Source organism: Haliotis rubra, unplaced genomic scaffold (genome assembly GCF_003918875.1).
Source record: "Haliotis rubra isolate DU_JTF1 unplaced genomic scaffold, ASM391887v1 Scf6, whole genome shotgun sequence".
Lineage (NCBI taxonomy): Eukaryota > Metazoa > Mollusca > Gastropoda > Lepetellida > Haliotidae > Haliotis > Haliotis rubra.
In genome coordinates this window covers 2705511-2726267 of record NW_025767301.1, presented here as the reverse complement: position 1 = coordinate 2726267, position 20757 = coordinate 2705511, and the positions used below count along the sequence as shown (strand labels likewise).

Below are 20757 nucleotides of genomic sequence, written 5' to 3'. Positions count from 1 at the left end.
ATCTAGCTGTGGTGGGCTTATGTAGCTGTGGTGGACGTATCTAACTGTGATAGAAATCTATAACGGTGATGGGGATATCTGTGATGAACGTATCTAGCTGTGTTGGGCGTATGTAGCTGTGATGGACGTATCTAGCTGTGGTGGGCTTATGTAGCTGTGATGAACGTATCTAGCTGTGGTGGGCTTATGTAGCTGTGGTGGACGTATCTAACTGTGATAGAAATCTATAACGGTGATGGGGATATCTGTGATGAACGTATCTAGCTGTGTTGGGCTTATGTAGCTGTGATGAACGTATCTAGCTGTGTTGGGCTTATGTAGCTGTGATGAACGTATCTAGCTGTGGAGGGCTTATGCAGCTGTGGTGGGCTTATGTAGCTGTGGTGGGCTTATGTAGCTGTGATGAACGTATCTAGCTGTGATGGGCTTATGTAGCTGTGGTGGGCGTGTCTAGCTGTGATGGGCTTATGTAGCTGTGATGAACGTATCTAGCTGTGGTGGGCTTATGTAGCTGTGATGAACGTATCTAGCTGTGGCGGGCTTATGGAGCTGTGGTGGGCTTATGTAGCTGTAATGAACGTATCTAGCTGTGATGGGCTTATCTAGCTGTGGTGGGCGTGTCTATCGGTGGTGGGCTTATGTAGCTGTGATGAACGTATCTGTGGTGGAGCTGTGTTGGGCTTGATGTCTAGCTGTGATGTAGCTGTGATGAACGTATCTAGCTGTGGTGGGCGTGTGAACGTATCTAGCTGTGGTGGCTGTGGTGGATGGATCTTCCTGTGTAGCTGTGACGTATCTAGCTGTGGTGGACTGTGATGAACGTATCTAGCTGTGAGGGGCGTGTGAACGTAGCTGTGGCTGGGCTGGATCTAGCTGTGGTAGACTTATCTAGCTGTGGTGGACTATCTACCTGTGATGGGCGTGTCTAACTGTGGTGGACTATGTAGCTGTGATGGGCGTATCTAGCTGTGGTGGACTTATCTTCTTGTGATGAACGTGTCTAGCTGTGTAGCTGTGTGGTGGGCGGATCTTCCCTATTGTAGACTTATCTAGCTGTGGTGGACGTATCTAGCTGTGTGGGCTTATGATGAGGCGTGTCTAGCTGTTGTGGATGGGCGTGTCTAGCTGTGGTGGATGGATCTTCCTATGGTAGACTTATCTAGCTGTGGTGGACTATCTACCTGTGAGGGGCGTGTCTAACTGTGGTGGACTATCTACCTGTGAGGGGCGTATCTAGCTGTGGTGGACTATCTACCTGTGAGGGGCGTGTCTAACTGTGGTGGACTATCTACCTGTGATGGGCGTATCTAGCTGTGGTGGACTATCTTCTTGTGATAGGCGTGTCTAGCTGTTGTGGACGGATCTTCCTATTGTAGACTTATCTAGCTGTGGTGGACTATCTACCTGTGAGGGGCGTGTCTACCTGTGGTGGACTATCTACCTGTGAGGGGCGTATCTAACTGTGGTGGACTATCTACCTGTGAGGGGCGTGTCTTACTAGGGTGGACTTTATAGTCGTGGTAGACGCAGTTGTCTGCAATGGTATTCCTGGTAATGATGTAAAATTCTCTAAATACAACACAAACTCACAATGTTTGTACCTGGTGGTTTCCCTGATATGTTGTAGGTTTGGTACAGTGATTCTATACTTCACTGCATCATCTCCAACACGTTTCATGACTTTCGTATATTTTCGATTGACAACTTCCTGGTCCATTATGCCCGTTCTTGTCTTAGACAGAACTTTACCACCAGGTAAATCCACGCAACACTGCCCCTTGTACGTTTAGCCCTGACATTGCTTGGGAGTGAGCGAGTGACTAGGTTTGGTACCAGTCTAGGCAGCACTGGACCAATATCCTTGTGGCATTCAAAACATAGACGGTTGTGTTATTCCGACTATACCATAAGCACTTGTTCATGAACCATCAAATAAAGTTGATACCAGGTGTACCACCGGTGGCAGCCGTCATAAACAAAGGCAAAGGCAAGTCAATTTTTCTCCTGACAAAATACGGGAACGTACGGCGCAAGTGAAAATAGGGAACTGCGTCGGACATCATGTTTGTCACCGATTCCTCTTTGTTATGCCGATGCCACATGATAACCAGTCTTTCGATTATCTCCTGAAACAGATCATACTTGGCGTAATATGAGTGAAAATTGTAGGAAGATTTTAATGTGGATGGCGCAGGAGAGTTGGCTAGCCTCACGCTTAGTCTCTGAATATATATGTATATAAGTTTGATAGTAACAAACCAACCCATTTAAATTGAAAAGGAGCCCCAGAGAAAAGGGAAATTCAGAACCCGGACTTTAGCATTGCAGGGGGTGCTAGACAGTAGGGAAAATAATGTGGTTCAGGGACTGTGAGACAGGCTAGAGAGTTTGCCTGAGTGTGGTCCGCCTGTAGACCACGCCTTAAGAAATACCAACGATATTACTCTGGTATGTTATCATACTAAGCGATACCTTATCCGAAACGTGGCACCGGAATCGGATTATAAGAAATCATAAGAATTTTATGTAAAGTGAATTCACCTCATTACCGAGATTTAAGGGCATAATCACGTATATTGGCTACATACAAACAAAACGACTCTGATTCACAAAACAAGAAACTGTATGTGTAGATAAGACAGATGATATCTGAAACTATATACATAGTTACTTTATAATCCCAGAACACTTGCAACATAGCTGCATAATCAGGGAATAGTAACTGGTTTTTCAATGCATTTGGTTGTCGCATAAATCACAGATGCATCTACCTTTCTGGCTCACAGTGTTGTTCAGAAGACATTTAAATCAATGCGGAAATATCCCTTACACAGACATATGTATTGCGGAAAACACACGTCGCCGCACAAGTAGATTCCTTGTACATGAACATAGCATCTAACCACAGTGGCAAGTATAGGGAGATGTTTAGTCCCGTAGTCTGGCTTTCGAGAAACGAATTAAATGTTAACCAGAAAAAGTATGAAAAAATATACATCACACATATGTACATTTCCCATGAAAATGTATCATACGTTTCTTAAATACCAGTACTCTTGTAATTTTCCTAATATAGGAATAGAATAAATCATTGTTTTCTACAGAAACGGATATGTTTTTACTTAATCACATCTCGTTTTTGTCTGTATTTATTTAGATGGTCTCGCTACACCAACATCAAATTAAATCAGACTATTTCCCCTCTAGTTTTATGAATATATATTCAAGTTATCGTATAAGTAGAATAGCACCCACAGCAAACTTTATATTCAAGGTACTACCAGTCAGGGTGGTGAAATATTTAAATAATGTTGACTGTCGGCGAATATACCAGTCAAGATTATCCACCGAAACTGAATCAGTTGGGACTTCATGTCAAAATAGCGGTGAAAACATATGAATTGATCACTTAAGAACAGTGATGACACCGGGTGTCCGTGGAAACGTTAGCGTGTCCTGTCCTGCCGGCGACAACCGCCACTAAGAGCATCATGTTGCCTGACGTAGCACTATGGAATCCTAGAAGGGACATTTTCGCCCGTACAAAAACAAAGAGCGTCAAAATTAACCAACGCGCGACAACGCGATATTTTGGATATTTGTCGCATTGTCGCGCTTTGAATAATATTTTATGTTCTACAAAAGGGCAACAACGCAACAATGTCCCTTCTAGGATTCCATACTACAAAGCGGTTTTTATGCCAAGCAACGGCGACCTGTAAACAAACCAGACAATCCAGTGATTAATATACCAACACGTCCCGTTATACAGTGCGATAAAAACTGGAACCCTGGGCCCCGTTTCACAAAACTCTCGTAGACCTAAGATCTCGTAACTTTTCTCGTAGCATTCGTACCTCCTATACTGTAACATAGGGAGTTCGGCCTTTTGGTAGATTAACGTCCTCAAACCGCGGTTCGTTTAACGGATCGGGATTATAAATAAATTAATATACAGCGACATATGCCACTGTGTTGACATTTATACATTGGTTCATTGTGATTCATGATACCAGTGATAGAATTCTACGAAGGTGCGATATCAACATCTTCGGTGCGCTACTCAATGTGGAGCGTGCTGATTACTCTGTGAAAATTGGTCGCGCGATCACCACACGTGCGTTTGCATCGAAATCAGCATAAACTGCACGTGCATGCGGATGCGCTGACATTTTCATTCGTCGCCCTTTCTTTACAGACTAAATGAAAACGAATATGAATAGCTCAGACGAACGAATGGGCACGTCATAAAATCGTTAAGCATGTAGACCTGCTGTATTGTTTGATTTGGTTTCAAACCTATACAAAACATTTTTTTCTAAAAAACATACTTTCAAAAATGCACATCTATTCATAAATGACAGTTTTACCACAATACGTTTTCTGAAAACGTACAATATCCGTTCTCATCCAGAGCATATGGCAATTGATATCGGTTACGCTATCGCTATGATGATATTAACAAGCGGGATTCAGTTTGCAATTAACATTTACAAACATCGCCATTAACAAATATATAACTAACCAAATCGCCAATAATTTAATAACTGCTATGTATTAACATAACGCTGACGCATACTCAGATCGATTTCAGCAGTAGTGAAATAACTTCTTCCAAAACGTTATTTTTGAAAGTGATTCTAAATACACAGTCTAAATAATTCCCATTGATGTGCAAACAAGCAATAAAATATTAATACGTTTCATTGACACATAGATACTCTGTGTATGTTGTACCGAGTTTCGCTGCATATTTAATGCCGCCTTAGTCGACGACAGACAGAAGCTCTACACATGGCGCTATTGAACTATTGTATGTAAGGAGATTCGATCATCTCCGTGATTTAGCGTTATCTCCCTTGTTGACAGCCGGTATACGACGTGGGTATTGGCTTACGTCGTGCACTTCAACAGTCCAGCGAGATTCAACTGAAATGGAGTACACAAGTGGATTAGAATTTGGAATCAAACCAAAGTGTTTTGTCCGATAGCTGTCCAACGTTTATACTTTATTAAGGTTCCTCTTAATATTGGGACGCCTTGATTACTTTGTGAGTGAGTGAGTATGGTATCCAGCAACATCACGGCTGGGGACACCAGAAATGGGCTTCACACATTGTACCCATGTGGGGAATCGAACCCGGGTCATCGCCGTGACGAGCCAACGCTTTAACCACTAGGCTACACCACCGCTCCGATTACTTTGTGAGTTAAAACGGTACACATTCCTAACCAGTACACGTTTTCAAGCGATATGGAGTCCTGTTGTCGCTTTCAATATTATAGCACTTGTATGTAGACATTCATGAACGTGTGTGTATGTGTGCTTGCGTGTGTGTGTGTGTGAGAGAGAGAGAGAGAGCGAGTGTGTGTGTGTGTGTGTGAGAGAGAGAGAGAGAGCGAGAGTGTGTGTGTGTGTGTGTGTGTGTGAGAGAGAGAGAGAGAGAGAGTGAGAGAGAGAGAGAGAGAGAGAGTTTGAAAATACACCACTCAGACAGAAAATACTGACTCCAATACTAACAGTCCTTGTTTTCTCCCGTTATTGCCGACCGCCAGGCAGGGTAACAACATGTAGCATTTTGGATATGACCAGGATCGAACCACCATCCTCTCGCTACACTGACAGACACTGTGTCCACTGAACCAACAAATATCGGAACTAATTTCAGCCTATACATATGATCGGCAACCGAACTAACCATGCAACTTTAAATTTGAGTGTAGATAATATTTTTCGATAAGAACTCGATTAATGACATGTAAACAAGGAAGTAGTGAGTTATATATAACCTTCAAGTGTCTCCCAATGTCTCTAATCCCAGTATGGAACCGACACAGGTATTATAGTCAGCGCAAGAGAAACACATGCATTGAAACTACTACGTGTAAACGTTCATGTTAATCATAATGTGTTTCCCAATCAGGTACAATTATTTTAATGCGAAATTTGTGATATCATTAAAATATCAGTTTCTTCTACAATTGTGTTTATATTTATGCATGGAAAAGTCATCACTTGGTCACTTATGTCTGCGTTAACAAAGAACAAAGCAAGGCAAAGAGATATATATTTGACTCAATTTGCATATCGCCCATGGCAAGTCTGTTTGTCTACAGTGATATCCCTTTAGTCAGGGCACCCATCACTTTATCATCATCAATAAAGTACATTTTTCCATATTGTCAGATATTCCGGAACCTGGCTGATTCGGATGGTTTAACATGTAACGTATTGTTCTGATTGAAGAGGTTTCTCTATACTCACCCAGTAGAATCAAAGATGACAGGTACATTGGTTAGCGTTGTTTCGCACAAACTTGGTGGCTTCAACGATTTTCAGTGATCCATTCAAATGCTGTTCATCAATATGTTGCCCTCTACGATCAATGGAATGTTCTGTGACAGATAAACAAGACTGACAGCTCTCTGCTGATGTTGTTATATATTTACATTTTGTCACATCGTACACTTACTACACAGTTGGTCCTATATACATTCATCAATTTGTAATTTAAATAAGAGTTTTTCGTTTAGTGCTACACCTTTAAACAAATTGACCTACTTCATTTCGAATTATTCTAAAGTGTCACTGAAAGGTTCTTATGAGATGATTGTGTATTAAATTGGGCTTGAGCAGCTTCTAAAATATGACGCATTGTGTGACCCTGGCGGATATAGATGGATGAAACAAGAGATGAGTGACATCTCCCGGCGTGTGTATTCTGTACAAGGAGTACACCCGCCCTAGCCTCAACATCATTGATCACTGCTGGGGGTCAGCGAGAGAGTGAATCTACCTCTGTGTTTCACAAGAATCACCGCGCTGTACGGCCCTATACTGTACCGTACATATGTACCAACACTAAATGGTGTCAGTTGAGAAATGGTGTCCACTCGTCCCACTAAATATAAAACATCAACACCAGAGATTATCCGATGAAACAAATTCAAATGACAAAATAGTGGTGATGATTATATGAAAGGGTCTCTGAAAATCAATAACACCTGGTGTTCTATGAGAAAATAAGCATGCCCTGCCCTCCCGCTAGTACTTGCCACACACATGTCTTACCATATATGTGCAAATACAAACGAAATATTATCACTTTGGCCCTTTATCGTGTTTGTCAAATATTATGTTTGTCCTGAAAACAGGCTACCACATCATCTTTGATAAATTGCATCAGCAACAACCATTTAAGTGTCACATCGGTGCGCTGAGTGGTGCATAGCTTGCTCCACTGTGTATGAACATGTAATTGGGGCAATTAAAGCATTTGAAAGTTTGTAAATTGTTGCAGTTAGCGCATTGCCCAGTGTCACCATGACGGTATGTACCATTGTTCGTTCCAAAGGTATTGCTTTATATATCTGTATGTGATTACACATGATTGTACTTTCAAGCATATTATATTTTTAATATTACGGTTTGTACATATGCAGTTCATGTCAATATCACACGTAACGTGAAATCAAATCAAATCAGCGATCGTTACACGATTTTCAGACATGCACTGAGTGATACATGGATCAATGTATTGATATTGATTAGACATGAAAAATGATCGATGCACACAAATTTTAAATATTTGAACAATTTGATCATTTATTATATGAAAATTACCTAACTCAGTTGTTTATCTCACGAATCCCTCTATCGGAAATGTCCGATATTATAATTTCGCAATACATTCATACCTTCAGTAAAGTTCAAATTACCATCAAAACCCGCGTATGGCTTTTCCCACAGAGCGACGCCATACACCAGAGAAACACACATGATGGTGATAAATAGCGCTTGGTCTGAGGTTATGCGTCAGAGTCACTCTATACCTATGTGTCGGAGCTATCCAGGCATCGCCATTGGTATATATCGAGTTCTCTTTATTATGTGAATCCGATCCATATACGCCAGTGATATATATGAATTGACTCAATGACGAAGTATGTCAATCTGGACTCAATTCACAAAATCCAGCATTGTTAAAATAATTTGGATTAAATAATTAGTTTAATATTATAACTTCAATTTTCTTTTTACTTCCGGTGATATTTATGTACACACTATGTGTTTTATGCAGTTTTCATAATCATCTCAACTCGCCCAAATCTCATGTGTCATGCATGGTAGCGGTAGTCGTATGTTTGTTGTTAAAATGTACATGCAAAATAACAGTAAATTTATTCATTGAATAGATCGATTTATTTCATAAGATTATAAAATCAGTAGGTCTTGTGTGCATGCATATTCCTACCATAACATTTTCAGGTATGTTCATAGGTTGGGGGAAGATGCCTGGTTTGTGTGTGTGTGTGTGTGTGTGTGTGTGTGCGTGCGTGCGTGCGTGCGTGCGTGCGTGCGTGCGTGAGTGTGTGTTTAGGCTGGGTTTCTTTCTTTGGGTGGTAGGAGGAACGATGTTGTCCAGCACGTATTAGCCCGTGATTGATTGAACGCTGTAACATAGGATCGCTGTTAATCTTCCCTGATGTACTTTTTCGGCGTGCTACTGAATTACAATTAACAACGTCTTTTCACATCATGGTTAACATACATTTTGCCAATGAATAAGGTATATCTCATTTTATATACTATATGCATTGAACACTAAACACATATTTACACATTGCTCTTCCAAACCGGAAACAATGTGGTATCAAGTCCATGATATATAATTTACGCAAACATTACTGTTTACAATAATGGTACAGATTATATGTAAAAGTAGATAGCGTTTTGTTTTCATCAACAATAAGAAGTGTACACACGTGGATATGTACATTTTAGTGTCAATATCGAATACGCCCGCACTCGTGTCGAGTTTATGAAGCCCGTATTGTCAGTTTCTTAAATAGGTGTAGTGCAACGTGACACCATGAACCAATAGCCATACGGTCAAAATCTTCACGTTGTTTGCAAATTATCTGATTACAATGGTAGTAAAGTTGATGTCCGTGTACAGGTTGCGACACCACCCAGGCTCGATTGAACAATACTGAACATAGCCACGCTGCGACGTGTGCCGATCTGTACCAGTCTCGTTGTTAGAATTATAACCATGAATTTAACGATAAATGAAACGGACAGTTTTGAACGAAATACTTGCTGTTTTTGACAAGTTCAAACGATGTGCATTTTTGTCGTATAATTCTATAAAATGTACATTGTGATTTGTACAAACAGACTGAATGTTGATATCAAATCAAACCTATACGAATGAAACAGACAGTTCAGAAAATGTGCTGTAGATGTAAACGTATTTACTGACACTCATTCTGATGTAAAACTTACGGTTTGTTCTTTATATGGGTACGTCGCGTTATGTTTTCACTGCACTGCACTGCACTGCATGTCAACTGTAAAGTTTAAACATAATGTCGATATGTTAAGTTATTTTATACTTTTAATGAGATAATTCATATAATGTAGTTGTAAGTATGAAAGTCTCACTGTGCTGCAATATATGGTTTCATTCCTTCGAATGTATGCTGTACTCATATTTATCAATATAGTGAATCTGCGTCTGTATTGGCAACTTACAGTCATATCGTTTATGTAACAAAATAACGAAAATAGTATCTAAATACACATATCAACGTGAGCCAGTTCCAATTGATGCGCATATACCCTAAATCATCTGATTTTCGTCGATCAGAATTCATCGCAATTCATGACAATCAACCAGATCGATTTCTTTCTCAATAACATTGTACATTTCCCAACACTGTAGAAAAACCCGCGTCCAGATTGAAGACTGTAGAAGACGACGAAATACTTGCAGTGGTGAGCTATCCCAACCGACAAACTGTGGCGAAAGTCACATGTATCGTTCATGCTAAACCACGCCCACTGTTAGCAATGTCCTGCCCACGAGATGTCAATTTCAGCTTGAACATATCATACGCTTTCGTAGTTATTGAAAATTATTTCATGCTATGATACCATGGCATCAGTAACGACCGATGGCACTTAAAGACAGCTGAGGGTTGCCGTCCAATCCCTGCCCCACGGGAAACAGGAGGAGGATATGTCTTGAGGTCGCTCAATCGAAAGTTGAAACTATCGCAACATCGCTAGCCAATCACGAGCGCTCTCGCATAGCACTGACAAGCCGCGCGATAGCGTGGCCCAAGCTGGCATGAGAGGCATAGCAAAACAAAGCTTTTAAGTCGGTGGGCGGGGTTTCATTAGCAGACAGGAAACCGACTCTGTGTCGGGCATTATACTGAAACGTTTGTCTTCGTATTGCTTGTACACAGGTTGTGTGGGACCTTGCAGTCGGGAAAACCGAACTGCTATCTGGCCGACGCTTTGAGGGAGGACTATCAGATAACATCATTTCAGGAGGCAAGTCGGGATCCCAGCACTAGACCCGATATTCACAGTGGAAACACAAACTCGAACATGGATCCTTACCCGTATGCAGGTAGGCTTGGCTTGTTTTGCATCGAATGTTTCCTATTTTCGTGTTAGTGTTTTATGTAACTATACCTAACTTTTTAAGGCGCAGGAGCCAAGATGTGTTAGTTGTATGGTTGACTTATAGTTATATTTACACAGTTGACATAAACAAATGTTATACTTGTGATATGACATAAATAACGATAGGTTTGAAATTGAAGTCGATTACTCAAGTATCTTACACACATGTTCACTTCAGTGAAATTAACATCGACATGTGTCAATATCCGTGCAATTAAAGTAAGTTTATTCCAGAGCTGATTAAGTTACATACATGCTAATTTACATAAACATTTGTCAGATAACATCAGCCCCGTGATTAAGTGTGATATACCGGCTCAGAGATCCCATGAAGTCATGTTAGTGTAATGTTGTCCAAAGGACGACAGTCATTAACAACGCTAATCACTCCCAGGCCTCTCAGTAATCAGTTGTACATTGCGCTAGCTCTCCCTGACTGGGACATCGACTTAATTACTTCACTGAATTTAATCGACTTATTAATGCATTTTATTAAGAGACTTGCGTAATTTGATCACTTTCTCGACAACACGAAAAGCAATTCTCATCTCTCGCTTAGGTCGTGCTAGTTCTTGAAATATGATGGCGAAGCCCTCATCCCGAAATCGAGCCGAGGTAATGATATATTTCAAGACAGAAGAATGACAGTTTTGCTGATAGCGGGTGATTTTGTCGCATCGCCAATGTGAAGGCATCAGACTTTTGAAGGGGGAGGTGATTACCCCGGCTCAACCCTATAACGATATTTGCAATATTAAATTAGTTATTATACCGAGGTTACCAGGAGTCAAATATTGACTGTGTTTTGAAACAGCTGTTACCAGAGAGTCGGGGATGAGAGGCGTTTGAAACAAACACGTGTATATTTCAACGGATTAAATCGTAGAAAGTGATATGATAATAACAACGTCAGTCAATTTTGGATTTCAAACATCATATTGGTGAATCATGGCCAGATATGATGTTGCTATCGATTTATTTCAGTGGCAATATATGATTCACATTTCGAAACAAGAATTGAACCGACTCAACCATTTGTCAGTGGACACAATGTATTCTGAAATGTCATCTATTTCTTTATGAACATGTAAATGAAATGTAATTAATAGCATGAAATATACAATGATTGACGCATAACACATTACATGATGCATCCATACCCCCCTGTGATCACATTTTACATGTTAAATTAAATAAATATACGTATTATTTTTAAGTAGTCCTGGTATGATATTAGATGTTTTACATTTCACACTGGGCAATACTATGAAATAGAACACCCAATGTAGATAACAACATGAAATAGACGTGGTTCCATGTGCTATTCATATCGGCGTGTTACACTCTGCTCACAACTAAATATGTCAGTGTACCAATAGTTTAAGAACTTGGTAGAAACGATATCAAATATCAGGCTCTCAGATTTCACTGCTAATACTGATTTATTCGTCAAAAACTTTGTGAATATAGAGAGAGAAGAGACAAGTGTTCAGACCAAAACCGCTCAAGTTACCCAAATCTATTTGCAATCGACACATGTCCTAATATCGTAGGATAAAGTGTCAGTTGACGTTGGAAAACAAGATAGGTGAAATACTACACCCCAGCACAGAAATATTATCTCTGAAACGGACAATTGTAAATTTCAGCTGTAAATGAGATAAGGGCTTGTATATTAACATGCACCATGCGGACAGTATGACAGTTGCAACTGACAACAGAGAATATGAAATATCAGATTGCTGGTCCACCGTGTATAATTTCTCAAATGAAACGGACCAGGTTAAATAAAACACTGTTTTCATATCGTCAGTTCCACGACAGGTCAATTATTTGTCAATGTTTTTATGCCATTGTCAAGCAATATAATAGGCCGAAGGGACGTAGACACATTCATAGGCACTGTGTGATGATGACTCGGAAGTGAAATTGACATATGCTTTGAAGAACAACTGTATTCGAAAAAGCAGAACCAAATAACAAAAACTGCGTATGTTGTATATATTTTCATTAAAATGTTTTACAATAACCTCATTACCTTAAAAACTGGCGTTCCGCTTGTGTTGGTTGTCATTAATCATATCATTATGTCTTTGACTCGAAATTGCAATAACCATACATTTTATTGATAAAATGTTTGGGGCAGAAAAACATATAGCAATTAACTTTTATCATCGCTTCCATTTACCCGGAAACACATAAAAAAACGCCAAACAGTAATATAATATCTATAGGTATGTTAGCTATAAACAACAAAACGTATATTACCAATAAAACCCAGTTCGAATTGTATCAAAATTGAAATGAAATATTGAGTTAACGCGAGATATGTCAAACTTAATTTGTTTTTGGTTTCTAACTGAAATACTATCTAAAGCAAAAAATGTTCATCACTCAAGAAATATTTATCTCCTATTTTACATCTTTACTCAGTTAACAAACCACGTCGGTCAAACAATACCTCTTGAACTATAAATATTAAACACAGATAGTCAACTCAATGTTCCGGGTGAATACTTTATCGAGTGAGATGCGTTTCAAATCAAATACACATATTTCCCTCTGTGAAATCGACACCATGATCTCGATAAGGATGTCACTACAGGAGATGTACATTTCATTCCGACTTCAATAAAACAAACGCATACGCTTAATCCTTTGCTTGATTTATACACTGGGTAAATGTATGTTGTAACTTCTATATCTCCCGGGTTTCTCACGGCATCTCGCAGGCTGCGGCTACATATGTACATCTGTTCTCTTGCTGTCAATTCCATCACCTGTCTTGTACATATCCGCAACGTATTTCACCCTATGTGTGTGTTCCAAAATATGACGGACAGATCCAGAAATGTAATTTTCTTTGTCGTTGTTTTTTTTTCTCCTGAAAAACATATGGAGCGAACCCTTGGTAATTAACATGGGCCGTGAATTGGCTTCGTGTAAACAAAATGCGTGTTAATTTCATGTTAATGCATGTAATACTTGTAATACTTGCTCATTTCAGATATTCTCGCGCGTTAAATCTGAGCCTTAAACCCAAACCTTGATTCAAAACACGTAGCGTATTATTCAAGCACACCTAAAATGAGTATTCTGTTCAATATTTTGTTTTGAAATGTATATTGCTTTTGGCTCAATATTTCATACAAATGAAATCATTAATGTACACAGGAAGATTCTGCCACCAACAAACGTTATGTGTTTTTATAAGCATCTATATTTATGAAACAAATTCAGAGTCAAGTACTATATCAGCATGTTTCTCCAGCTGTTAAAACGTATGTATGTTTTATAGTTGCCTCAATAAGATGAGTTAATATTTAATAGTGACATTGATTTTTCTGTGTAGTCGTGTGTCTGTTGTTGATAGGGCATAGCATACGTGCAGTCTGAGTTGTGTTTAATATTTGAAATATAATCCTATAATATTTGATTTATGGGCATGATATATACGCGAATTTTTTAATTCTAACATGCAGTGGTGACATACTTGCATGTCGTGGCCTGAACATTGACAAAAAAAAGTACATGACATAGACGTCTAGACAATATACATGTAAAACAATATTGAATAGGGCATTCTGTATCTTGGTTGACTTTTTCTCGATTCGGTCGCCCTCAACAGGCCTAACTATTCATTCGTTTGAACAATTCAGCTACGCTACGTCATAAAGCCGCACGTCCAATTTGAGGTGAAATTAACCAGAAATGTACATGGTTGTCAATTGCGGCCATTGACAAGCCCAACACAGTCGCGGTCTGTGTTAAATTGGTGATAGTTACTCGATTTAGGACGCCTACCAGCAAAGACTAACTTCCACGCAGGGAATATAAATATGAATGAGCTGTTTCTGTTGTGATGCTATGCGCATTGATAGGAATACATATCACTATGGTCAATTATATACAAAAGTTGGAATGCACACACATCTGTGTCCATTTCAGTAAGTCTCTGTATATCTACACGGATTACAACCAATACAAATTGTACTTTAAATGTATTTGAACAAGTACAACAGCACGCACATCTGCTTTCGACATGTTCACATCTTTACAACACTCTTTCAAATAAACAGTCATATTTCTATTTCAAAGTTATTAACTTCGCTGTCCGTTTTAATACACGTATGTCTAAAAAGTGATAACTATTAGCATACTGTAACCATATCGTACAATTAGGTACAACATAAATGTATTGCACAGTTATTATTTTACCGTTACCTATTAACATATACACGGATATTTATGTATTACATTATCGTATAGACACAGAACATTATGACCTTTGGACCATGTGTTACTGAAAACTAATTCCTATAAATATTATTTTCTTAATTATCCTCCGGTAAATAAAACGCACAAATCAAAATTCCCTTCTCCCCATTATAACCACCCCCTCGCGCGCGGCATACAAGCTGCCGATCTTAACTTATCGATGTAATTAAAAGAGCGGGGATTCTTCCAAAATCTTCCAAAGAGAAACAACTTACCGCTTCGTTTGTTTACTGTTATGCGTGTTTGGTTTGAAATCTGCAAAGTAAAGTCTATGCCTTGGCGAAGACGTATTTGAGTGTTGGTAAAAAGCGAGCTCATGTTATGCTATGATTTGGCAGTGTGTACATTTGGTTCAGCATTCTATTTGTACGTAAATCTAGGTCGATGAGGCACTTAGCTGCGACAACCAAACAGATAAGTTCGGATTTTGTCGGTTAATTCCGCCAGCTCACGGAATACCTATCCAATTAGCACAGCATGGTCTTGTTTGACGTCTATTGGAGCTAAAGAAACTAAACATCGCCGGACTGTATGTGACTGTATTTGCTTTAGTTCTTTCTAACGATGTTGTAAACACTTTAACAGCATTTCCTTCTATTTGTTGATAGACAAATCACGAAGAACGTTCTGCGTTCTATTTCTAGAATACATCTAGGCACCCGGATATAAATGAAACGGACAAGAAAAAATAATTTCAACAGCGAAGTATTAAATGGGCTTTAAACTTGTTGCCTGGTGGAGGTCAACCAAAGTCACATAGCAACATATCAAAATGTCCAATTTTTGGTTGCTAAATGCGAAACTGACATGAAATGGACACTTATCTTTGAGTAGTGAGAATCGCTGACACAGTGGTATTGAAAACTTGGATCCTATTATAGAGAGAAATATACATTGACAGTTGTGGTGTTGCTTCAAGCACACCCAATCAATTTCTAGTTAACCTTGCCAGAACGGATAATTCACATGATCAAAGTCCGAATTGGCCGGACATTGGTCAGAAACAATCAATCTCAGACAGAAGACAGATGACCCGTCAACTTATACCACGAATCAGACATCGTTCCACCCGAAATGAACAAGCCGGGATATAGGGTCGTTGGGAATCTCGTTAATAATAAGCCAGCACTGAGTGGTCATGAAATGTACTCGAAATGTACACGGCAAAATGGAAGAGCTGCTTATGATACTGTAATAAGCTACATCAATCGCACAGCGTATTTTGCCCCTCGAAGAGCACCAATGACTTAGTCAGGACATTTCTTCTGCATCTTTTGCTAATCAAGTTCATCTTAAGCTTTGACAAATTATCCAATTTTCCGATCAGGGATGATTTGTGGTCTTACAGCTAACATCATTCATTCCCGATGTCAGTTGAGCAGTAAAGTCCCATCCTGGGAAGGTCCAGTGCCATCGACCGGTGCTGTACAAACTTGCTTCCATGGCCTCAAATAACCCCCGACTTGTCTCCAATATTTTGGAGGCTATTCACTTTATCGGATTGAGGTGATTATTACGTTTGATAGCCCCAACTCGCATCGGGAGTCATGTTAATGCCCCGTTGATGGTATTGAGTGTGAAGAATCTCTGTGCAAGCTCTTCCAGTAAGGCATCGATGGATGTTTTGACCTGATGACGATGTGAGCGTGAACATTTGTACGAACAGCACTGCAGTAAGAGTGAACCTTGTCTTATACAACTTACCAAAGAAGTTCAGAATTATGAGCTTCCCTTTCAAATTGGTTCTCAAACTTTACGAAAGATGATAAATCATTTTTATTAGTTCAAATAACTTCAAATGTCAAGGTGTTGTTCAGAAGATGATTTTGTCAGATGACATGTTAGAGATGTGATGGTGATTTAGACAGATACTGACCTTCGTTCCAAGAATAACCATCTTTACAATCTCAAAGCCCCAAGTGACGAAATATTGACATCTATTCATTAATAATAGCAATAACATATATTGTCTCTTAATAAGAAAACGAATTTAATTTAATGAATAACGAGCAAACGAATGTAATGAATTACACGAGTTTAAAAAGTAAAATCAAAACGAATTCAATGAATTACACAAGTATATAATGTTTATAGTGTAAAATCAAAATACATGTGCGGGAATACCTCTGGGTGTTTATGTTTGCTTGCTTCGCTGTTCAAACAGCATTACCATGTCGTGAGATGCTTGTCATCACCAGAAAGTCAATAGAGTAGGTAGTGTAGGTCCCAGGTCAAGGTAACCTGGCGGGAGAGGAAGGATCAACTACCACAGCCGTAATCCGTCACGTGACCTTTATACCGTGAAAATAATATTCAATAAGTTCAATATGTTCGTATCAAGCACATGTTTGTGGAAGCTGAATAGCGAAATTGTCCTTCATTTGTTTATACAGCTCATAAGTAGTTTTACCAACAAAGGGAGTATGTGCGCTCCGTTCTTCCAATCACGAAATGTTTTATAAGATCAAAAGGGGAATTTCCTCCAGATATTTTCATTAAGTTCTCCTAATACAGGGACTACATATCATTTTGCCGACCAAACATGATGTTAATTCTATCGCAGGGGATGTCGGTCGATCCCCATCTTAAATTTCGCCCAATCAGTCCGTGTCTTTATCCGGCATGAAACCCAGAATCTAAATTTATTTTTCTTTATCCAAAAATGGCCCCGTCTGATCCATAAGATGATGAAGACGTCACGGCTAGAGCGAGTCGACGCACCCAAATCATTCACCCAGGAGTGCTTAAATTCTGTTGTTGAGCTTCAATCTGACTAATAGATGTATTAGAGGACTTCTTTGCCGAACTTCGTGTTTATCGTTTCACGAAAATGCTTCAAATCGGCTCTCACCCGCTCGTACATGGTTACAAAATACAACCTACACCCGTTCCTCCAAGAAGAGAAGAAATTCGCCGCGGGTGATTAAAAAAACGCACGTGAGGAGGTATCGAAGGTGTCGTCTGCTCGCTCGGCAAACTGACTCCCAAGAAAACCGAGATGGCGGCCGTACGTTTGGTTCGAAAGGTTAGAGGGAATGTTTTAATCTCACCATATGTGTTTCATTTGGCGGGTCAACATTATAAATTTCTCAAATGTTCGTCGTGGTTTCTTCTTCAAGTAGAAAGTCGTCTGTTGAAGCGAGCTTCTCTTATACCTACTCTCTGCAAAGTAGCAGACGAATTCTTAGACAGCGTTTCATTTTTGAGGAATGTTTCGCGATCTCTATGAGCTGTCGTTCGTTTTTAGTGACGTTGATGTATCTGTTGCGAACAAAGGCGACACAGGTTTCTGCAAATGATCGTTCCGTCTTTCTCAGCAAGCCACGACGGAATTGGATGACAACTAACTAAATCCATTGAACTCCATTGAAGGAATAAATAGGCAGTTCCACTAGCTGTTCTGTGAGTAAAAGCGTCGATGTGTAGTTTAAAGATTGATGACAAGCCTGGACGAGAAATGTAAATACATGTATATCTTCCTAACTGACAATTTGATCAGATAAAAACAGCGACACAAAGGACACGTGGTAACTAAATTTAAATATTGTGTTTATACTATCAGAAATATAAGTCGAATTTCAGCTTCCGTCTTTTGTATGGTCCTCGTGCTGTCGTGGTGGCCGTTAATTGACTCGAATTATCGATTCCAAAAGCTGGCGTCGCTTTCTTTTCACAGTTTTCCTTATAATGTTTTAATTGGAATTTATTGACATTTAATGTAACGAAACGATGGGCCCATTAGAATGACTAAACGATTAAATACAATTTTCCTTTCTTTTAAGGTTTTAATTAAGATCTATGTACACGCAGTGTGCCGGTGCGATATTTAGACCTTGGAGAAAAAATATACCTTTCAGTTAAAACAAAAACGGTAAAAATAGATTACTGAATTTTTGAACGATAAAAATTCGGATCGAAATGAATATGTGTAGGCCTATAGAAAAAGAGTGTGGGCTTTTTATCTTAATTCATGCACAGACACCACGATAAAATAACTACACTGTTTCAAACCAAGAAATTCTATCCCTCCTCAAATATTTTCATCGAAAATAATTTTGATAACGAAAAACTGTTTAACTGAAAAAATCGTTTAAAACAAGATTCACATTCAAGGGTTGAACATTTTTTAGAAGTTTAGAAAATCGTATATTGTCAAAAACTCCTTGAAATAATATTGATATGTATCTAAAGTATTGGCACAGCCAAATGCTTTCGAACTTACATCATAAACCAAATAACACCTCTTCGGCTTTCGTTCATTAAGTGTAACTTTGTAACACAATGACACACACATTCCGATAGCTGTCATATATTCGCGTGATCTTGTATCGGACTTGCTAAACAAATCCTTGTATCGCCTGACCTATCAAAATCAAGATAATTAGCAACGGTACTTGTGACCAAAATAATTAATCCCATTGAATGGAATTCTTAATCTGGAATTAAAGGAATGGAATTTTTTCGACCTTGGTTACTGTAGGCCTAAACCTCTAAGCTTCATTCTGATATTACAGCTATGTGTTGAAGCATTGTTTGTATCCAGTGAATAATTAGTATCTGCATTTATAATTTAAGGATTCTTCCGCATACAACTACTCATTCTCCATGTTCCCATGTTACATCACTAACCGCATGTCTGTATTAAACAGACTTTGTCTTTAATTGGTAATTACTGTAAAATATTGCCAGTCCTTATCTCGGTTATAGTACCGATTCTAAAGGGAAATGTGGAATATTAATACAAGGAGAACTTAGCACACAAATGAAGAAATATTCAACTTTTAGTACCATCTCTTACTTTTTTCCTATGGCCGAAATTTAAAACAGATATTTAAGAACAACTGGTAAATATTATTTTTCCATATCTTTATATGAATGGTTATGTTCTTATTTATGTAAACGTGATTTATTAGAAACATCGGGGTGGATATAATCGATAACCATTTATTTGTGTATAAGTTTCGCAAGAATCGATGACCATTTTTCTCTTGTTACCTAAAGGACAAATTCAATGTTTCTTACATCTTTCTAAAAGATAATATAATCGATTTAGAAATTGAATTGGTAAATTTCACGTGACATTTAAATTTGGTTTGCTATGTTTACACCTTATCGGTGTTTCATGCTGAACAACTCAACATTGATTTTAAATCATCGTCTTTCAAAAATGTGTTTGCTACTACATGTTTTCACAAGTACTTATGAATAGAAGAATCCAAATTCATTACAATTAATCATGCACTGTTTGATCTGGTGGTAGTTTTTAACATTTGTTTCAAAAATGATAATTGGACTTTTGAGTCATACCTCTGATAGTTGTAATCAAGTCGATTCCGATAAACAACAAATAGACGCTACTCTTAGACAATTGCAGCTTCGCAATTGTCGATTATCTATGAAGTACTATGCAGATAATTATTTTTGTAACATTTACAAGTGTCATCACATTTAACCCAAGGATGCATTCACGTAGTCTGACATATTCAAATCATTACAGACCTGAACTCTTCCAACTGAGTGAGATGTACATCCCTGATTTCGCCGTACAGCATCTGATCGGCGCGCTTTGATTTGTTGCATCTGAAAAAAAGTATTAACCAGTATCGCTTAAATGTACTACTTGCATAGACCATCATATGGCATTATTGTTTTAAATTATTAATTTCTTTTGAAATTATTGAATTTTCAATTGAATATTGACATATGTCTTGACTTTTGAGCTTTTAAGTCTCGGTCAGTGAAAAGACGTACGTGTCAACTCTCGCGTGAGTTCGGCCATCAAGACTTAAAACATTTGCTTTCTACCTCCATGTCAAACACAAAGAGGTGTCTCCTATGTAAAGTTACGATTAGTTATCACCTGTTCTATGTATATTTCACATGTCAGCTGACCATTGTTCTTCCAAATAAATACTTGTACATTTCCAAAAGGCATTTCAGGGGGCACTTTCCGCACACAATAAGTCTATTTGAAATTGAAATAGACCACTGAACGACAG

The 20757-nt window shown here is 38.7% G+C and overlaps 1 protein-coding gene across 2 annotated transcripts in view; it reads left to right on the top strand.

Moving 5' to 3' along the window:
* LOC124255295 (homeobox protein six1a-like) overlaps positions 1–20757 on the top strand; it is a 76597-nt gene that overhangs the window by 4932 nt on the left and 50908 nt on the right. The window contains exon 2 of one of the 2 annotated variants that reach the window (XM_046689168.1): positions 10258–10424. In XM_046689168.1, the coding sequence (XP_046545124.1) occupies positions 10403–10424 (22 nt within the window). In that variant the 5' untranslated portion in view covers positions 10258–10402. Of the gene's footprint in view, positions 1–10198; positions 10425–20757 lie in introns of those variants that run through there. The other variant, XM_046689172.1, reaches the window with a different exon arrangement.